The following is a 20137-nucleotide window of genomic DNA, read 5'->3' as shown; positions in this document are numbered from 1 at the left end:
AAGAGGTGCCAGACAGAGGCCTTGCCTCACCTGACTCAGAGGGTGGCACCATGGTGGCTGCATCCTGGGAGTGGATGTGGTCAGTGACATCGCCCTGGAAGGGCTGGATGACCTGGCCCTTCCGTCGCCGCTGGATACGCACCAGCTGCTTGTCCAGGTTGTCCCCTGGAAACAGCAACATAGCAGGCCACCACCAGTCAGAGACAGAGACAGAGACAGAGACAGAGACAGAGACAGAGACACACACACACACTCACACTCACACTCACACACTGACACACTGACACACTGACACACAGACACACAGACACAGACACAGCAGCTACAGAAACATAATCTACTCATCAAATATTGATGTCTGTCTGTTTGTGGCACAGTGTCTCGTTTCAGTCCTGTGACTGCCTAGCTGGAATGGGCCAGTCGGCATTTAGGAAGGTAAATATGTGCCATTGTCCTTGATGTCTTTGTAACACAGCTCATGTTTGATTGATTGATTGATTGATTGGGCTACCTAAATCATTACTTTTCCTCCTTAGAAATGACCTTTGAGTGTTTTCCATTGATGTCGTGTCCCAAGGCATCTAGTATACTCACCGAGTGAGGTGGTTTTGAAGTGTGACGCCAGGACACTGACTTTCCCTGTTATGAGCTCGTAGCTGATCTCCTTCAGGAACTCATTGGTGGTGAGCATTCCCTCGGCTAGCGCTCGTGCCTGGTACTTCCCTGTAAGACCCATACAGACAAGTATGAACGAGCCAGAGTCTCCTTTGCGCCGTAAGACTGTGCTAGCCCGCAGAGCTAAAGCCTAGGCATTAGCTCTGGGAGCTTGCGCAAGTCTTAAGGTCTCAGGCAAGGCTCACCTACTGTAATTACTTCCTTTAGTATGCTATAAAAATACAGACACACCACATCTAAGTGTCGTAGTGTACAGGCTGTATGGAGGAACACTCACCCAGCGCGAGCACACAGAACTCGTTGCCGCTCATCTTGGAGGTACATACAATAACCACGTAGGTGGGCAGGCACTGCTGGTAGGGCGGACCGTCACAAAGCGAGCGCAGGGACTCAGAGATGCCTTCTCCCAGGGAGTTGTAGGTGACCAGGACCTGGACACTGCCCCCAGAGACACTGGCCTCCAGGCGGGCCAGCCAGGGCAGCTGGGTCGGAGAGATGGAGGGACCTCCAGGACAAACTAACATGGCCTTCAGCACGATGTGCTCAAACTCCTCCCTCAGAGGGATCTGCTCCGAACCTGGAGTGGGGAGGGAAGGAGAGGAGAGGTGAAGTGAGGAAAGAAATACAGTTTCCCATGTCTACTTGCTGTGTTTTGCCGTCGATGATGCTGTTATGTTTTTAGAATGTGAACAAGACAATCAAATCTAATTTCTCAACAGTGCAGAGTTAAAAATTAAGACAAATATTTGCTAAATAAAAAAGGAAAAAGTAACACAATAAAAACAATAACAAGGATATATACAAGGAGTACCAGTATTGAGTCAATGTGTTTTGGTACGAGGTAATAGAGTTAATACAGTATTTGATGTACCTGTGGGTAAGGGTAAAAGTGACTAGGCAATCAGTGTGTGGTGTGTGGTGTGGTGTCAACATGCATGTGTGTGTGTGTGTTTTGTGTTTGTGAGCGTATGTAGTGTGTGTGTGTGTGTGTGTGTGTGTGTGTGTGTGTGTGTGTGTGTGTGTGTGTGTGTGTGTGTGTGTGTGTGAGTGTGAGTGTGAGTGTGTGTGTGTGTGTGTGTGTGTGTGTGTGTGTGTGTGTGTGTTGGAGTGTCAGTGTAGTATGTGTGAGTGTGTGGGTAGAGTCTAGTGAGTGTGCATAGAGCCAGTGCAAAACAATTAAGATAAAGAAATAAATAACAAAGGGGGTCAAGGTAAATTGTCCGGTTAGCCATTTGATTAACTGTTCAGCAGTCTTATAGCTTGAGGGTAGTAGCTGTTAAGGAGCCTTTTGGTCACAGTCTTGGCACTCTGGTACCACTTGCCGTGCGGGAGCAAAGAGAACAGTCTATGACTTGGGTGGCTGGAGTCTTTGACAATTTTTAGGGCCTTCCTCTGACACTACCTGGTTTAGAGGTCCTGGATGGCAGGGAGTTTGGCCCCAGTGATGCACTGGGCCGTATACACTACCCTCTGTGTGAACTTGCGGTCAGATGCCGAGAGGTTGCCATACCAGTCAAGATGCAGCCAGTCAAGATGCTCTCAATGGTGCAGCTGTAGAACTTTTTGAGGATCTGAGGGCCCATGCTAAATCTTTTCAACCTCCTGAGGGGGGAGAGGTGTTGTCATGCCCTCTTCATGACTGTCTTATGGAGTTTTTTTTTACCATGATAGGTCCTTAGTGATGTGGACACTGAGGAACTTGAAGCTCTCGACCCGCTTTACAACAACCCCGTCGATGTGAATGGGGGCGTGTGCGGCCCACCGTTTCCTGTTGAAAAAGCTCCTTTGTCTTGCCAACATTGAGGGAGAGGTTGTTATCCTGGCCTCCTCCCTATGGCTGTCTCATCGTCGTTGGTAATCAGGCCTACCACCGTTGTGTCGTAGGCAAACTTGATGGTGTTGGATTCGTGCGCAGCCACGCACTCGGCCTCCTTCTTGAGGGTCAGCGTAGCAGATGTCTTGTTGCCTACCCTTTACCACCTGGGGGGGGACCATCAGGAAGTCCAGGACCCAGTTGAAGAGGGATGTGTTCAATCCCAGGGTCCTTAGCTTAGTGATGTGCTTAGAGGGCACTATGGTGTTGAACGCTGAGCTGTAGTCAATGAACGTCATTCTCACGTAGGGGTTCCTTTTGTCCAGGTGGGAAAAGGCATTGTGGAGTGCAATAGAGATTGCATCATCTGTAGATCTGTTGGGTTGCGGTATGGAAATTAGAGTGGGTCCAGGGTTTCTGGGATGATGTTGTTGATGTGAGCCATGACCAGCATTTCAAAGCATTTCATGGCTACAGATGTCAGTGCTACGGGGCTGTACTCAGGTTACCTTGGTGTACTTAGGCACAAGGACAATGGTGATTAGCTGGAAATATGTAGGTATTACAGACTGGGTCAGAGAGAGTTTGAAAATGTCAGTGAAGACACTTGCCAGCTGGTCAGCGCATGCTCTGAGTATGCTTCCTGCTAATCCATCTGGCCCTGCGGCCTTGTGAATGTTAACCTGTTTAAAGTTCTTACTCACATTGGCTACGGGGAGTGTGATCATATAATTGTCCGGAACAGCTGGTGCTCTCACGCATGGTTAAGTGTTGCTAGCCTCGAATCGAGGATAGACGGTATTTAGTTTGTCTAGTAGACTCGCGTCACTGGGCAGCTCTTGGCTGGATTTTCCTTTTTATTCCGTGATAGTTTACAAGCCCTGCCACATCCGACGAGCGTCAGAGCCAGTGTAGTAGGATTCGATCTTAGTCTTGTAATGACGCTGTGCCTGTTTTGTTGGAGGGCATAGCGGGATTTCTCATAAGTGTCCGGATTAGTGTCCTGCTCCTTGAAAGCAGCAGCTCTAACCTTTAGCTCAGTGTGGATGTTGCCTGTAATCCATGGCTTCTGGTTGGGATAAGTACGTATGGTCATTGTGGGGACAATGTCGTAGATGCACTTATTAATGAAGCCGGTGACTGATGTGGTAGACTCCTCAATGCCATCGGATGAATTCCGGAACATATTCCAGTCTGTGCTAGCCAAACAGTCCTGTAGCTTAGCATCCGCTTCATCGGACCACTTTCCGTATTGAGCGCGTCACTGGTACTTCCTGTTTGAGTTTTTGCTTGTAAGCAGGAATCAGAAGAATAGACTTATTGTCCGATTTGCCAAATGGAAAGCGGGGTAGAGCTTTTATGTATTTGTCTCTGTATGTGGAGTAAAGGTGATCTATAATTTTTATCCCTCTAGTTGCACAGGTGACGTTCTGGTAGAAATTAGGTAAAAGGGATTTCAGTTTTCCTGCAACAAAATCACCGGCCACTGGGAGCTCCGCCTCTGGATGAGCATTTTCTTATTTTCTTATGGCCCTACACAGCTCATTGAGTACGGCCTTAGTGCCAGCATCAGTCTGTGGTGGTAAATAGACACCTACGAAAAATACAGATACTAAATAGTATGGTCTACTACAGCTTATGAGGTATTCTAACTCAGGCGAGCAGAATCCAGAGCCTTCCTTAATATTAGAGATTGCGCACCAGCTGTTGTTAACAAAGAGACATACACCACCCCCCCTGACTTTACCGGACTCTGCTGTTCTGTCCTGCCGACGGACAGAAAAAACAGCTAGATTCATATTATCCATGTCCTTCTTCAGTCATGACTCTGAGAAGCATAGTAAATTACAGTTCTTAGCAACTCAGGCTCATGCTAGCTATTTGGAGCCACTAAAGTGCATTAGTGACAGTAAGTGCAGCAGCAGCAGTTAATGGAGCACTTTGAGTTACAATGGTGGAGCGGGGTCCAACTACCTCATCAGTGTTACCAAACTACCTCATCAGTGTTACCAAACTTTAAAACAACCAGGCTTTTTTCCCCCATGCATTAGTCTTTTGAGGCCTTTACCTAGCCGTGCAAGGTACTGCAGGGTGAGGAGGATCATGGTCTCCACACTGAATAGTTGGCTGCCAGTCAGTCCCAGGCTGGCCAGTGTCTTCTCAGTCAACTGCTTGCCCTTATAGCAGCTCACCAGCAGGGGGCTCACCACAATGTCCCCCACGTTCCCATAGAAGTATGGTAATGTGCCGTGCCCTGCAAACCAAACACCAGAATCAGTCAGTCAATCATATACCCTGAGGAAGACACTGTGTCCTGAAATGTTGCTTCATGAAATAATTGGGAGTTATATAGAGTGTGTCTTTCTTTTTTTTCTCTAAATCACACCCTGGTACAGTACAAGTGTCTTTTTAAATTGAGATTACAGTTTTATGAGGAGGATTTACCGATGAGGATAACAGGACGGACTCCTGAGGTGTTGAGCAGGTTGTCAGGGACGATGACAGTCTCTCCAGCAGTGACGGGTTGGGGCTGAAGGACACCTGCTACAGGCAGCTGAGGAGTGGGCATGGCCAGCACAGAGCCTGTTCAGAAATAGACACACCATGTTAATACTATGATTACAATACAGCTGCATATTAAGCAGATCCTGGAAATCAGGACCTTTCTAATTCTGAAAGATCATTTGTACCCACTCTTTCAGCTTCTGCGCAGATCTGCACTAACCTGTCTGACCCTATCTCCATGGAGATGCTGAATGAATCACTCCTGACAACAGAGAATTTCATGGACATTTTGTCCTTCCTTCTCCCGAAAAGCAAGGTCAATGTAGTAATCAACGTCAGATCTAACATGCACTCTCTCTCTCTCTCACACACACACACACACACACACACACACACACACACACACACACACACACACACACACACACACACACACACACACACACACACACACACACACACACACACACACACACACACACACACACACACACACACACACACGTTTTCACAATTGCTGGGGCTACAGTACACTCTTCTAAAAAAAAATTCAAAAGGGTTCTACATTGAACACAAAGGGGTTTAACCTGGAACAAAAATGGCTCTTCAAACTATGGGAACAGCCGAAGAACACTTTTAGGTTCTAGATATCACCTTTTTTTCCCTAAGAGTGTAGGTGGTGCATGACATTTCAAAGAATTCCTCATGAAACAAAGTCTACTAGGGCTGTATCTATTCAGGACACGCTCTGGATGTTAACATACGCTGTGGTGTGACGGTGCAATTCATCTAACTGTTGCCTTTTCAGTGTATCAGTGTTGTAAATGAATGTGTCCCTATGTAAATAAACAATGAAACATTATCAAAAGCTCTGTGCCAGACCTGGGGAGCAGACGATGGGTCGGATGGCGGAAACAGGGACGACTGTAGGGGGGACTGGCACCAGGGGGTTAGGGTGCCAACCACGGTGGCGCTTCTTGGGCGGGCCTGAGATCATGGCAGAGGAAACTGGACAGAAAACAATACAAGAGAAACATGAAAATTCATTAATGTTGTAACTGCAGAATATGGGTCTGGGTTCTCAAAAGGGGTCTGGGTTCTCGGAGTCTGGGTTCTCAAAATAATTCAGAGGGCTTCGACAATGTTGACCTATGAGCAATTATACTACATTCTACTTCATATTTCAGAAATTAAGATCTGTAATAAAAAGAAAAAGCAGGTGCAGAGAAACATTAAATTAGAATCGGAATAGTAAATATGTAATTCACCCGTAACAGGAACACAACAAGCAGACATTTCCTGTGTATGTTCAACGTCACAGAGGTTAGGGAGGAGAATGTGGCGCTCACCAGGGTTGTCTCCTAGGTCGGAGGTTCTGTACCCCTGTCCCTGGGGTCCCAGAGACACCTGGGAGGGGCTCAGTAAAGGGGGGTGGCCGTCTGTACCCAGTCCGTTGGTTGGCCCGTTCGCTCTTAAAGCCATGGGTACTACACCGACACACAGACAGACACAACGTACATTATTGATGCATTTCACCACAATTCCTTTTCAGATGATTCAACGCTAAATAATTAACTTTCGTAAGATAATGTTTTGACAGCCTTTTGAGAGATGCCATACGTGAAGTGCGTGTTTATATCTTCTTCATAGTAAACAAAGAGTAAACAAATACAATAAATACATGTATTTGATAATTACAAAATAAAACCAATTGTCCTGAAAGATATCTTCCTAATAAAGAGACTGAACAATACATAAGAATGATTTAGGCCCGCCTAACACTGAGCTATTGATTTCCTATTGCCAATGAACTGATGGGGCACTTTCCAGTCTCAGATTCACTGCGTGTGCATTTACGCTAACACATTGATTGGTATGTGTAGGCCAGGCCTGTCAATCTTACAACCTTGTAAACGAGCTAATGGATAGCCAGGTCTTAAAAAGTCATTACAGGGATTTTCTGCTCAGTATTGATGAGGAGTGTGTGTGTATGCACGCATGTGTGTGTGTCTCCAGTCAGTAGAAGAGGCTAATCTACACTCCACAGCTCCATCTGGACTATTCTTGGCCACGTAAACAAGCCTGTTTCTAGGCAACGGGTCCTTCTCCTACTCAAACCAGGGCACATAGCAGAAGTGATGGCTATTTCCTGACCCTTAGAAATACATGGGCTAAAGCTTATTGCACATGTGGCATGTCTGCATAACATTACTGGATATTATTTAGATATAATGTACCATGCTGTAAAACACTTTAAAGCTGATGTTGTGAGGTAACGATGACTATAGGATGGAGATATAATTACACATACAATAGATTAACACATTGTCATCCAGAAACAAGTTCCTTGGCCTACACATCACTGACAAACTGAAATGGTCCACCCACACAGACCTCAGGAGGCTGAAGAAATTTGGCTTGGCACCGAAAACCCTCACAAACTTTTAGTGATGCGCAAATGAGAGCATCCTGTCAGACTGTATTACCACCTGTATTACCACCCGCAACGGTAGAGCTCTCCAGAGGGTGGTGCCCAACGCATCACCGGGGGCAAGCTACCTGCCCTCTAGGACACCTACAGCACCCAATGTCACAGGAAGGTTTTAAAACTCATCAAGTACAACAGCCACCCGAGCCACTGCCTGTTCACCCCGCTACCATGCAGAATGCGAGGTCTGTACAGGTGCATCAAATCAGGGACCAAGAGACTGAAAAACAGTTTCTATCTCAAGGCCATCAGACTTTAAAATAGCCATCACTTGCACATTAGATGCTGCTGCCCTATATACAGTTGAAGTCGGAAGTTTGCGTGCACTTAGGTTGGAGTCATTAAAACTTGTTTTTCAACCACTCCACACATTTCTTATTAACAAACCTTATTTTTTTCAAGTCGGTTAGGACATCTACTTTGTGCATTACACAAGTAATTTTTTGTTTACAGACAGATTATTTCACTTATAATTCACTGCATCACAATTCCAGTGGGTCAGAAGTTTACATACACTAAGTTGACTGTGCCTTTAAACAGCTTGGATAATTCCAGGAAATGTTGTCATGGCTTTAGAAGCTTCTGATAGGCTAATTGATATCATTTAAGTCAATTGGAGGTGCACCTGTGGATATATTTCAAGGCCTATCTTCAAACTCAGTGCCTCTTTGCTTGACATCATGGCAAAATCAAGAGAAATCAGCCAAGACCTTAGAAAAAAATTGTAGATCTCCACAAGTCTGGTTCATCCTTGGGCGCAATTTCCAAACGCTTGAAGGTACCACGTTCATCTGTACAAACAATAGTATGCAAGTATAAACACCATGGGAACACGCAGCCGTCAAACCGCTCAAGAAGGAGATGCGTTCTGTCTCCTGGAGATAAATGTGCTTTGATGCGAAAAGTGCAAATCAATCCCAGAACAACAGCAAAGGACCTTGTGAAGATGCTGGAGGAAACGGGTACAAAAGTATCTCTATCCACAGTAAAACGAGTCCTATATCAACATAACCTGAAAGGCCCCTCAGCAAGGAAGAAGCTGACTGTCTCAGAACCACCATGAAAAACCAGACTACGGTTTGCGACTGCACATGGGGACAAAGATCGTACTTTTTGGAGAAATGTCCTCTGGTCTGATGAAACAAAAATAGAATTTTTTGGCCATAATGACCATCGTTATGTTTGGAGGAAAAAGGGGGAGGCGTGCAAGCCGAAGAACACCATCCCAACCGTGAAGCACGTGGGTGGCAGCATCATGTTGTGGGGTGCGTTGCTGCAGGAGGGACAGGTGTACTTCCCAAAACAGATGGCATCATGAGGAAGAGAAAATATGTGGATATATTGAAGCAACATCTCAAGACATCAGTCAGGAAGTTAAAAGTTAAATGGGTCTTCCAAATGGACAATGACTCAAACATACTTCCAAATTTGTGGCAAAATGGCTTAAGGACAACAAAGTCAAGGTATTGGAGTGGCCATCACAAAGCCCTGACCTCAATCCTATAGAAATTTTGTGGGCAGAACTGACAAAGCGTGTGCGAGCAAGGAGGCCTACAAACCTGACTCAGTTACACCAGCTCTGTCAGGAGGAATGGGCCAAAATTCACACAACTTATTGTGGGAAGCTTGTGGAAGGCTACAGAAAACGTTTGATCCAAGTTAAACAATTTAAAGGCAATGCTACCAAATACTAATTGAGTGTATGTAAACTTCTAACACGTGGAATTTGATGAAGGAAATAAAAGCTGGAAAACCTGCAAAATTGGCAGTGTATCAAATATTTGTTCTCCCCACTGTATATACTGTATTGTATTGTATTCTTCTGTGTCTTAATCTATGCCACTCTGACATTGCTCGTCCAAATATTCATATATTCTTAAGTCCACTCCTTTACTTTAGATTTGTGTATATTGTGTGTATTTTTGTGAAATTGTTAGATATTACTTGCACTGTTGGAACTAGAGAAACAAGCATTTCACTACACCCGCAATAACATCTGCTAAACACGTGTATGTGACCAATAACATTTGATTTGATAGAAGAAGAGTAGAAGAAGAGCTGTACCAATTGGTAGAGTCTTGCCCCCAGGGGTAGAAGCCAGAGGCTTGAGGAAGTTGCAGTCTCGGGCCAGGTCCTGGGCTGAGAAGAACACAGAGGCGGCAGAGGGAGTCCTGGTAGGAGGGGAGTCTGGAGGGTAATAAGAGCACAGGGTGGCTGTTGGGTCCTGTCAAATTGCCTTAACCAAAATCTCTCCAAACAAAACTAACAAATCAACAATAATGACTCAATCCAATTGTTCCATTAGAACAAGTAAACCATAGCAGTCCTGGTTAACAAACCAATGCTTCCTAAACAAACATAGACACTCTACAATCAAGCCAGATGTAATCTTGGTCAGAGGAGGGAGGGATGGGAGATGAGGGGAGGGGAGGGAGTGAGGGGAGAGGAGAGGGGGTGTTGTGTCAAACCTCTACCCTTCCCTGACAGAGCGTGATGACCTAACTGGGAGCAGGATGTAGCTCAAGGTCGGTGTCAGGAGATAGGACACTGAAGTCATGCCAATGGTGCGTATCAGCACAGCTAACACATCAGGTTAAGTATTTTAGTATGTGTGTGTGTTTGCGTGTGTGTGTGTGTGTTTTTAATCTGATTTTACTGCTCGCTTGAGTTACTTGATGTGGAAGAGAGTCCCATGTAGTCAAGGCTCTATGAGGTACTGTGTGTTTCCCAAAGTCTGTTATGGACTTGGGGTCTGTGAAGAAACCCCTGGTGGTATGTCTTGTGGGGGTATGTATAGGTGTCTGAGCTGTGTGTTAGATGTTTGAACAGACAGTTCGCTGCTTTCAATAGTCCGGGTGGCCATTTCATTAATTGTTCAGCAGCCTTATTTTTTATTTATTTTTTATTTTACCAGGTTAGTTGACTGAGAACACGTTCTCATTTGCAGCAACGACCTGGGGAATAGTTACAGGGGAGAGGAGGGGGATGAATGAGCCAATTGTAAAGTGGGGATTATTAGGTGACCATGATGGTTTGAGGGCCAGACTGGGAATTTAGCCAGGACACCGGGGTTAACACCCCTACTCTTACGATAAGTGCCATGGGATCTTTAATGACCTCAGAGAGTCAGGACACCCATTTAACGTCCCATCCGAAAGACGGCACCCTACACAGGGCAGTGTCCCCAATCACTGCCCTGGGGCATTGGGATATTTTTTTTTTGACCAGAGGAAAGAGTGCCTCCTACTGGCCGTCCAACACCACTTCCAGCAGCATCTGGTCTCCCATCCAGGGCCTGACCAGGACCAACCCTGCTTAGCTTCAGAAGCAAGCCGGTAGTGGTATGCAGGGTGGTATGCTGCTGGCAATAAAGCTTGGGGGTAGAAGCTGTTAAGGAGCCTTGGCGTTCTGGTACCGCTTGCCATGCGGTAGCAGAGAGAACAGTCTATGACATGGGTGACTGGAGTCTTTGACATTTTTTGGGGCCTTCCTCTGACACCGCTTAGTATAATTCACAAAGACAAGTAGTGATTCAGTCAATCTCTCCTTTACTTTGAGCCAGGAGAGATTGACATGCATGTTATCAATATTAGCCCTCCATGTACATTTAAGGGCCAGCCGTGTGGCTCTGTTCTGAGACAACAGTAATTTACTTATGCTCTTTTTTATGGCACTTGACCATATTACTGGGCAGTAGTTCAGGTGTGATAAAACTAAGGCCTGTAGGTCTTGTTTAGTTGATTGTGACATCAAGAAAGCAGAGTAGCGCTTTATCACGGACAGACCTCTCCCCATCTTAGCTACCGTTGCATCAATATGTTTTGACCATGTCAGTTTACAATCTAGGGTTGCGCCAAGCAGTTTATTCTCCTCAATTAGTTTAACTGACACATTATTCATTACTGTCACGCCCTGACTGTAGAGATCCTTTATATGTCTCTATTTTGGTTGGTCAGGGCGTGAGTTTGGGTGGGCATTCTATGTCTGGTGTTCTATGTTGTCCTTGTTTTGTATTTCTATGTGTTTGGCCTGGTATGATTTCCAATCAGAGGCAGCTGTCTATCGTTGTCTCTGATTGAGAACCATACTTAGGTAGCCTGTTCCCACCTGTGTTTGTGGGTGGTTATTTTCTGTTTAGTGTTTGTTGCACCTTTCAGAACTGTTTGTTTGTCGTTTTGTTGTTTTTGTTCGCGTGTTCATCTTTATTAAAAGTATTATGGATACGTACCACGCTGCACTTTGGTCCTCCTCTCCTTCTCCCGACAACAAACGTTATAATTACAACATTTAGATTCGATTTTGGGTTAGTGAATGATTTGTCCCAAATACAATGCTTTTATTTTTTGTATATTTAGGACTAGTTTATTACTTGCCAGCCATTCTAAAACGGACAGCAGCTCTTTGTTGAGTATAGCAGTGTTTTCACTTGCTGTGGTAGCTGACGTGTATAATGTTGAATCATCAGCGCACGTGGACACGCAGGCTTTACTCAATGATAGTGGTAGGTTATTGATTTAAAAAAAAGTCAAGGCAGCTACCGTGAGGTATGCCAAACTCTACCTGGTTTACGTTAGAGAGGCTTCCATTAAAGAAAACCCTCTGTGTTCTGTTAGATAGGTAACTAACTCTTAATTCACGATATACAGTTGAAGTCGGAAGTTTACATACACTTAGGTTGGAGTCATTAAAACTAGTTTTTCAACCACTCCACACATTTCTTGTAAACAAACTACAGTTTTGGCAAGTCGGTTAGGACATCTACTTTGTGCATGACACAAGTAATTTTTGCAACAATTGTTTACAGACAGATTATTTCCTCTATTATTCACTGTATCACAATTCCAGTGGGTCAGAAGTTTACATACACTAAGTTGACTGTGCCTTTAAACAGCTTGGGAAATTCCAGAAAATGATGTCATGGCTTTAGAAGCTTCTGATAGGCTTATTGACATAATTTGAGTCAATTGGAGGTGTACCTGTGGATGTATTTCAAGGCATACCTTCAAACTTAGTGCCTCTTAGCTTGACATCATGGGAAAATCAAAAGAAATCAGCCAAGACCTCAGAAAAAAAAAGTAGACCTCCACAAGTCTGGTTCATCCTTGGGAGAAATTTCCAAACGCCTGAAGGTACCACGTCCATCTGTACAAACAATAGTATGCAAGTATAAACACCATGGGACCATGCAGTTGTCATACCGCTCAGGAAAGAGACGTGTTCTGTCTCCTGCAGATGAATGTACTTTGGTGCGAAAAGTGGAAATCAATCCCAGAACAACAGCAAAGGACCTTGTGAAGATGCTGGAGGAAACAGGTACAAAAGTATCTATATCCACAGTAAAACGAGTCCTATATTGACATAACCTGAAAGGCTGCTCAGCAAGGAAGAAGCCACTGCTCCAAAACCTCCATAAAAAAGCCGGACTACGGTTTGCAACTGCACATGGGGACAAAGATTGTACTTTTTGGAGAAATGTCCTCTGGTCTGATGAAACAAAAATAGAACTGTTTGGCCATAATGACCATCGTTATGTTTGGAGGAAAAAGAGGGAAGCTTGCAAGCCGAAGAACACCATCCCAACCGTGAAGCACGGGGGTGCAGCATCATGTTGTGAGGGTGCTTTGCTGCAGGAGGGACTGGTCCACTTCCCAAAATAGATGCCATCATGAGGTAGGAAAATTATGTGGATATATTTAAGCAACTGTAACGGATGTGAAATGGCTAGCTAGTTAGTTAGCGGTGGTGCGCGCTAATAGCCTTTCAATTGGTTACGTCACTTGCTCTGAGACCTTGAAGTAGGGTTTCCCCTTGCTCTGCAAGGGCCGCGGCTTTTGTGGAGCGATGGGTAACGATGCTTCGTGGGTGACTGTTGTTGATGTGTGGAGAGGGTCCCTGGTTCGCGCCCGGGTATGGGCGAGGGGACGGACGTAAAGTTAAACTGTTACACAACATCTCAAGACATCAGTCAGGAAGTTAAAGTAAGAGTGGCCATCACAAAGCCCTGATTTCAATCCTATATGAAATTTGTGGGCAGAACTTAAAAAGCGTGTGCATGCAAGGAGGCCTACAAACCTGACATTTGACCCAAGTTAAACAATTTAAAGGCAATGCTACCTAATTTTTTTACCTTTATTTAACGAGGCAAGTCAGTTAAGAACAAATTCTTATTTTTAATGACGGCCTAGGAACAGTGGGTTAACTGCCTTGTTCAGGAGCAGAACGACAGATTTTTACCTTGTCACCTCAGGGATTCAATATTGCAACCTTTTGGTTACTACTCCAACGCTCTAACCACTAGGCTACTTGCCACCCCACAAATACTAATTGAGTGTATGTAAACTTCTGACCCACTGGGAATGTGATGAAAGAAATAAAAGCTTGCGGCTGGGTTTCTCTTCGTAGTCTGTAATAGTTTGCAAATCCTGCCACAGCCGACGACCGTTGGAGCCGGTGTAGTAGGATTCAATCTTCGTCCTGTATTGATGCTTTGCCTGTTTGATGGTTCGTCGGAGGGCATAGCGTCATTTCTTATAAGCGTCTGGATTAATGTCCCGCTTCCTGAAGCGGCAGATCTAGCCTTTAGCACGGTGCAGATGTTGCCTGTAATCCATGGCTTCTGGTTGGGATATGTACGTACAGTCACTGTGGGGACGATGTTTTCGATGCACTTACTGATGAAGCCAGTGACTGAGGTGGTATACTCCTCAATGCCATTAGGTGAATCACAGAACTCATTCCAGTCTGTGCTAGCAAAGCAGTCCTGTAGCGTAGCATCCGCGTCATCTGACCACTTCCGTATTGAGCGAGTCACTGCTACTTCCTGCTTTAGTCTTTGTTTGTAAGCAGGAATCAGGAGGATAGAATTATGGTCAGATTTGCCAAATGGAGCGCGGGGGAGAGCTTTGTATGTGTCTCTGTGTGTGGAGTAAAGGTGGTCTAGATTTTTTTTCTCCTCTGGTTGCACCTGTGACATGCTGGTGGAAATGAGGTAAAAAAGATTTAAGTTTGCATGCATTAAAGTCCCCGGCTTCTAGGATCGCCTCTTCTGGATGAGCATTTATTTGTATGCTTATGGCCTTCTATAGCTCGTTGAGTACAGTCTTAGTGCCAGCATCGGTTTGTGGTGGTAAATAGATAGCTATGAATAATATAGATGATAAATCTCTTGGTAGATACTGTGGTCTACAGCTTATCATGAGGTACTCTACCTCAGATGAGCAATACCTTGAGATGTCTTTAATATTAGACATCGCGCACCAGCAGTTATTGACAAATAGACACACACCCCGCCCCTTGTCTTCCCAGACGTAATTGCTCTGTCCTGCCGATTCATGGAAAACCCAGCCAGCTCTATATTATCCGTGTCGTCGTTCAGCCATGACTCGATGAAACATAAGATATTGCAGTTTTTTTGTGTCCCATTGGTAGGAAAGTCTCGACCGTAGATCATCGAGTTTGTTTTCCAGTGATTGCACGTTGGCCAATAGAACCGATGGTAGTGGCGATTTACTCACTCGCCTACGAATCCTCACAAGGGACCCTGACACTTTAGGGTCCACTCATTCCGACTGCTATTACTTCCTCATTTTTCAGAGTACAAGCCTGAAACAATTTCTAAAGACTGCTGACATCTAGTGGAAGGCATAGGAACTGCCATTTGAGTCCTAAGTCAATGGATACTGTAATGGCATTGAATAGAAAACTACAAAAACAAAAACAAAACTACTTCCTGAATGGATTTTTCTCCGGTTTTCGCCTGCCAAATCAGTTCTGTTCTACTAACAGACACTATTTTAACAGTTTTGGAAATTTTAGAGTGTTTTCTATCCAAATCTACCAGTTATATGCATATCATATCTTCTGGGCCCGAGTAGCAGGCAGTTTAATTTGGGCATGCTTTTCATCCAAAATCCCAAAAAAGGCAAAGTCAGCTCCATCATTCATTGAATCAGACGGTTTATTCATCCCAAAACCCTCTGATATTGCCAACTACTTACATTTTTTATTGGCAAGATTAGCAAACTTGGGCATGAAATGCCAGCAACAAACTCTGAATAATAATGGCGCCGGAGGGGATGGCTGCCGTTTTACGGGCTACTAACCAACTGTGCTATTTTGTTTGAAACATATTTTGGGCATAAATTTGCTGCTACCATCTCTTATGACTGAAAAGAGCTTCTCGACATCAGAACAGCGATTACTCACCTAAAGTGTCACAGAGCTTTTTCATGCGCGACAAAGAGAGTACCTTTCTTGTTTACCTTTTATACTGACGACGTTATTGTCCGGTTGAAATATCGATTATTTAGGCTAAAAACAACCTGAGGATTGAATATAAACATCGTTTGACATGTTTCTATGAACTTTACGGATACAATTTGGATTTTTTGTCTGCCTGTTTTGACTGCGTTTGAGCCTGTGGATTACTGAAGAAAACGCGCGAACAAAACTGAGGTTTTATAATATAAAGAGACTTTATCGAACAAAAGGAACATTTATTGAGTAAATGAATGTCTGCTGAGTGCAACCATATGAAGATCATCAAAGGTAAGGGATTAATTTTATGATTTGTCTGCTGGGCAATGTTCTCAAATAATCGTAAAGTATGCTTTCGCCGTAAAGCATTTTTAAAATCTGACACCGTGATTGGATTCACAAGAAGTTAATCTTTAAACCTATGTAAAATATGTTTTTTTTCCAGAATTTTTATAATGAGTATTTCTGTATTTGAATTTGGGGCCCTGCAGTTTTACTGGCTGTTGAAGAGGTGGGACGCTACCGTCTCACGTACCCTAGAGAAGTTAACTTCTCTAGGATAGGGGGCAGCAAATTCACTATTGGATAAATAGAGTGCCCAATTTCAACTTCCTTCTACTCATCCCCAGAATATAAGATATGCATATTATTAGTACATTTGGATAGAAAACACTCTAAAACTGTTTGAATCATGTCTTTAAGTATAACAGAACTTATGTAGCAGGCAAAACCCCGAGGACTAACCATTAATTTATTTATTTTTTAAGTCACTGTCTGTTCAATGAGTTTTCATTGGAATACTGGATTTCGAATCACCCTGTTTTCAGTTCCTAACGCTTCCACTGGATGTCACCACTCTTTGGAAATAGGTTGAGGTTATTCCTTTGTGCAATGAAGAAGTAAGGCCACCTGGAAACAGTGTAACGTCATGTGTACTGTTTGAGAGTTGCGCAAGACTAGAAAAGTAGTGTTAGTTTGTTGATCTCCTGTATTGAAAACAGATAGACCCGTCTTCAATTTGATCGATTATTAACGTTTACAAATATCTTAAGTTGTATTACAAAAGTCGTTTGAAATGTTTTGGCAAAGTTTAGAGGTAATTTTTGAGATGTTTTGTAGTGACTTTGCGCAAATTGGAAGCTGTTTTTTTCTGGATCAACCGCGCCAAATAAATGGACAATTTGGCTATATATGGACGGAATTAATCAAACAAAAGGACCATTTGTGATGTTTATGGGACATATTGGAGTGCCAACAAAAGAATCTCGTCAAAGGTAAGGCATGATTTATATTTTATTTATGTGTTTTGTGTCGTGCCTGCAGTGTTGAAATATGCTACACTCTCTTTGTTTACTGTTGTGCTATCATCAGATAATAGCTTCTTATCCTTTCGCCGAAAATCCTTTTTCAAATCTGACATGGTGGCTGGATTCACAACGAGTGTAGCTTTAATTTGGTGTCTTACATGTGTGATTTAATGAAAGTTAGATTTTATATCATTTTTTTGAATTTGGCGCTCTACATTTTCCCTGGCTATTGGCCAAGTGGGACGCTACCGTCCCACATATCCCAGAGAGGTTTTAAGGTGCTCCAAAGCTTTTTACTATCATCCTTTATATAATTTATCTGTGTTTCATAGTACAGTTTCTTCTTCTTTTTGTTTAGTTTAGTCACATGATTTCTCAATTTACAGTTTGTTTGCAAATCGGCTGTGCAGCCAGACTTATTTGCCATTCCTTTTGCCTCGTCCCCCTTAGATCTCACACTGAATGAGCACTAACTGCACTATAAACTGAGACAGAGTCGACTGCCATGAGCGTGTCCTACCTGAGAGGGAGAAAGAGGAAGAGGAGGGTGTGCGTGTCCTACCTGAGAGGGAGAAAGGGGAAGAGGGGGGGGGGGGGGGTGTCCTACCTGAGAGGGAGAAAGGGGAAGAGGAGGGTGTGTGTATGTCCTACCTGAGAGGGAGAAAGGGGAAGAGCTGTGTCCGTTGGTGCCTCCATTCTCCTTGCTACTCAGGGAGGATGAGGAACTGGGCTTGGAGGTGGACGCACTGCTATTGGAGAACTGGCGCGTCTTGCAGTCTGGGGAAAAGGAGGGGAGAAATAAATAACATATGTAAAATAGAGCTGGAAACATATTATCATTGAATCAATCAATGATACATTTTGTATATATATTGATGGGTCATAAAAAAAATATAGCCCCAGACCAATACCACATTTTAGTTATTACAAACGTTATTGCAAAAACCACTCAACTCCATTATGCATTTATAATGTATTTGCTAAATTACTATGCAACATCCTGTCATGTTGTAGAAACATACAATGTTACTAGTGTAATTACAGTGTTACAACACAGGTATAAGAGAAATTCAATGTAAAGTGTTGCAGAAAGTGTGTGAAATTAATGCAGATAGGGTCAGAGAGACATCTCACCTTTCCAGCAGATGAGGGGTCCTTTGCACAGAGCACCCTGAGAGTTCTTCACCAGGTAGTATTTTAAGTGCTTCTGCTTCTTGGGCTGCGTGGCCAGCTTCAGGTTGATGTGGTTGGAGAACTCAGTAAAGTACCGGAACCCCTTCTCCCCACAGCCAACACAGTTCCCTGAAAACCCTGCACACACAACGCATATTATAAGGATACATTATAGTCTCATGTCAATATTTCTATCGCCAAACATTTATGAACAACAAAAATAAGCTGTTCAATTCAATGTGGCATTAGGAGGCCACAGCACAGGTCAACCAAATGCTGAATGCAACAGTAATCAAAACTAGTTGCAAGCTACAGTATGGAGGGTGGTAAAAATCGAGCATTTCTGATGACTCATCTAAACTGAGCGGGTAAAATACTCATAAGTCTACCTCAGTATATCAGGTCAGAGAGACGGACTGACCTAAAAGTGCATTTTTCCCGTTCTCATCAGGCAGAAAGCGCCTGTCCACGGCACACACCAGGATGTGCTCTGGGACGCTGGAGGATTTGGCACCGACAAGCTCGAAGCCAGCTGGGACTTCGATCGGTTCCGTCGCCATGGAGACCAGACGGAGGTCCTTACCGGCCTGACAGAACCCTGAGAAGAAGAAACAGAACAACAGTCAGCTCGGGAGTAAACATCCACAACAACAACACACAGTACACGTACCATGGTCGCGTTCACTGGGATTAGTATTATTGTCGTCAACTTGCTGAATAATATCTATATAGATGTCTACGATACATTGGAACATACCATGGTGAATATTGTTGCAAACATGTGGTGTTCCTAAGTAGAGAATGTACAAGATGTGTTCTTAAGATCTGCTTTTTAGCATGGATTTGAATCCCAGGGGTTCCCAGGACAAAAGGAGTATGAGATGTTTTTTGAGGCCTTACCGTCCATGGTGCAGCAACCGTCGGGCGCAGGGCCCTGGTGTAGGTAGGGCAGAGGGGGGCTGCTGGTGTCAGAGTCGTCCTCCTCCTCCAGCTCTTCCAGACTGTTAGAGGCCTGGCCGTTTAGCAGATCCTGACCCTTAGACTCCCCGCACGGCATGTACAGGTTCACCTTGGGCTTTATATCTGACCCAATAACACACAATGACCCCGTAAGACATAATGTCGCCATCATACACCACATCACACAACACAAGAAATTCTCCTGGAGTGAAGATGCCAGACAAAGGCAAGGAGATGGAGATCGGAGGCTTTGCAAGTTCTTTTTCAAGAGAAGGACAAACCCATAACACATTACATGGCCACGTTCAAGTCTACCTCTCTTCAAGAGAACTAAATGTGTGAGATGATATGGATTTGCTGTTTGTGTGGGTATAATGTAATGACTAATTCTCAAGTCCTATTCAACTGGTTATCATTAACATAATTTAACATAATGATCAGAGAAAGACGTTTTTTTTCTATGTGTTTCTGTGTGTTCCACTAACGAAAGAGTCAGCTGGCTATAGCTAGTGTTTTGTACTGTTTCTATACACAACGACCTTGATGAGGACAGAGAATGGAGCCATGCAGACAGAGAGAAGTACCATCCATGCTGCCAGGATACTGGTCAGGCTCCAGGTATAGCTGAGTGAAGATGGGCTGTGGGTCTCCACTGCTGGAGCGTAGGGAGGCCTTGATGGAGTTGTGGAGGGCCTCCTCGAAGCGAGCAGATTTCAGCTGCCCTGCGTACGAATTCCCCATTATCTGTAATGAGAAGAACGGTATAACATGGACAAAAGCACAGCTATGCACTCAGGGCTCAGCTCCATCCACGTCGATTAGTAAGAGAGAACAGAGTAGAAATCCAATCTACAAAGGATACTTGTCCAGGGGTCATAAAGATGCTAGGATGCAATTACAGTCTCACATAAGAAGATGCATGCGCACACACAATCTCTCACTCTCTTTACTTTTTTCCCC

At 44.1% G+C, this 20137-nt stretch overlaps 1 protein-coding gene across 3 annotated transcripts in view; it reads right to left on the bottom strand.

The window, feature by feature from the left end:
• greb1l (GREB1 like retinoic acid receptor coactivator) overlaps window positions 1–20137 on the bottom strand; it is a 94292-nt gene that overhangs the window by 18207 nt on the left and 55948 nt on the right. For all 3 annotated transcript variants that reach the window (XM_055883622.1, XM_055883621.1, XM_055883620.1), the window contains exons 3-15: window positions 19762–19921; window positions 19118–19300; window positions 18639–18815; window positions 18179–18355; window positions 17696–17821; window positions 9546–9668; window positions 6343–6480; window positions 5876–6001; window positions 4934–5071; window positions 4557–4742; window positions 953–1252; window positions 595–723; window positions 31–165 (exon numbers count right to left, since the gene is read on the bottom strand). In XM_055883622.1, coding sequence (XP_055739597.1) covers window positions 31–165; window positions 595–723; window positions 953–1252; window positions 4557–4742; window positions 4934–5071; window positions 5876–6001; window positions 6343–6480; window positions 9546–9668; window positions 17696–17821; window positions 18179–18355; window positions 18639–18815; window positions 19118–19300; window positions 19762–19918 — 2095 coding nt within the window. In that variant the 5' untranslated portion in view covers window positions 19919–19921. The remainder of the gene's footprint in view (window positions 1–30; window positions 166–594; window positions 724–952; window positions 1253–4556; window positions 4743–4933; window positions 5072–5875; window positions 6002–6342; window positions 6481–9545; window positions 9669–17695; window positions 17822–18178; window positions 18356–18638; window positions 18816–19117; window positions 19301–19761; window positions 19922–20137) is intronic.

Source organism: Salvelinus fontinalis, chromosome 26 (genome assembly GCF_029448725.1).
Source record: "Salvelinus fontinalis isolate EN_2023a chromosome 26, ASM2944872v1, whole genome shotgun sequence".
NCBI lineage: Eukaryota > Metazoa > Chordata > Actinopteri > Salmoniformes > Salmonidae > Salvelinus > Salvelinus fontinalis.
The sequence above is the reverse complement of the archived record's forward strand: the minus strand, read 5'-3'. Positions and strand labels throughout refer to the sequence as shown.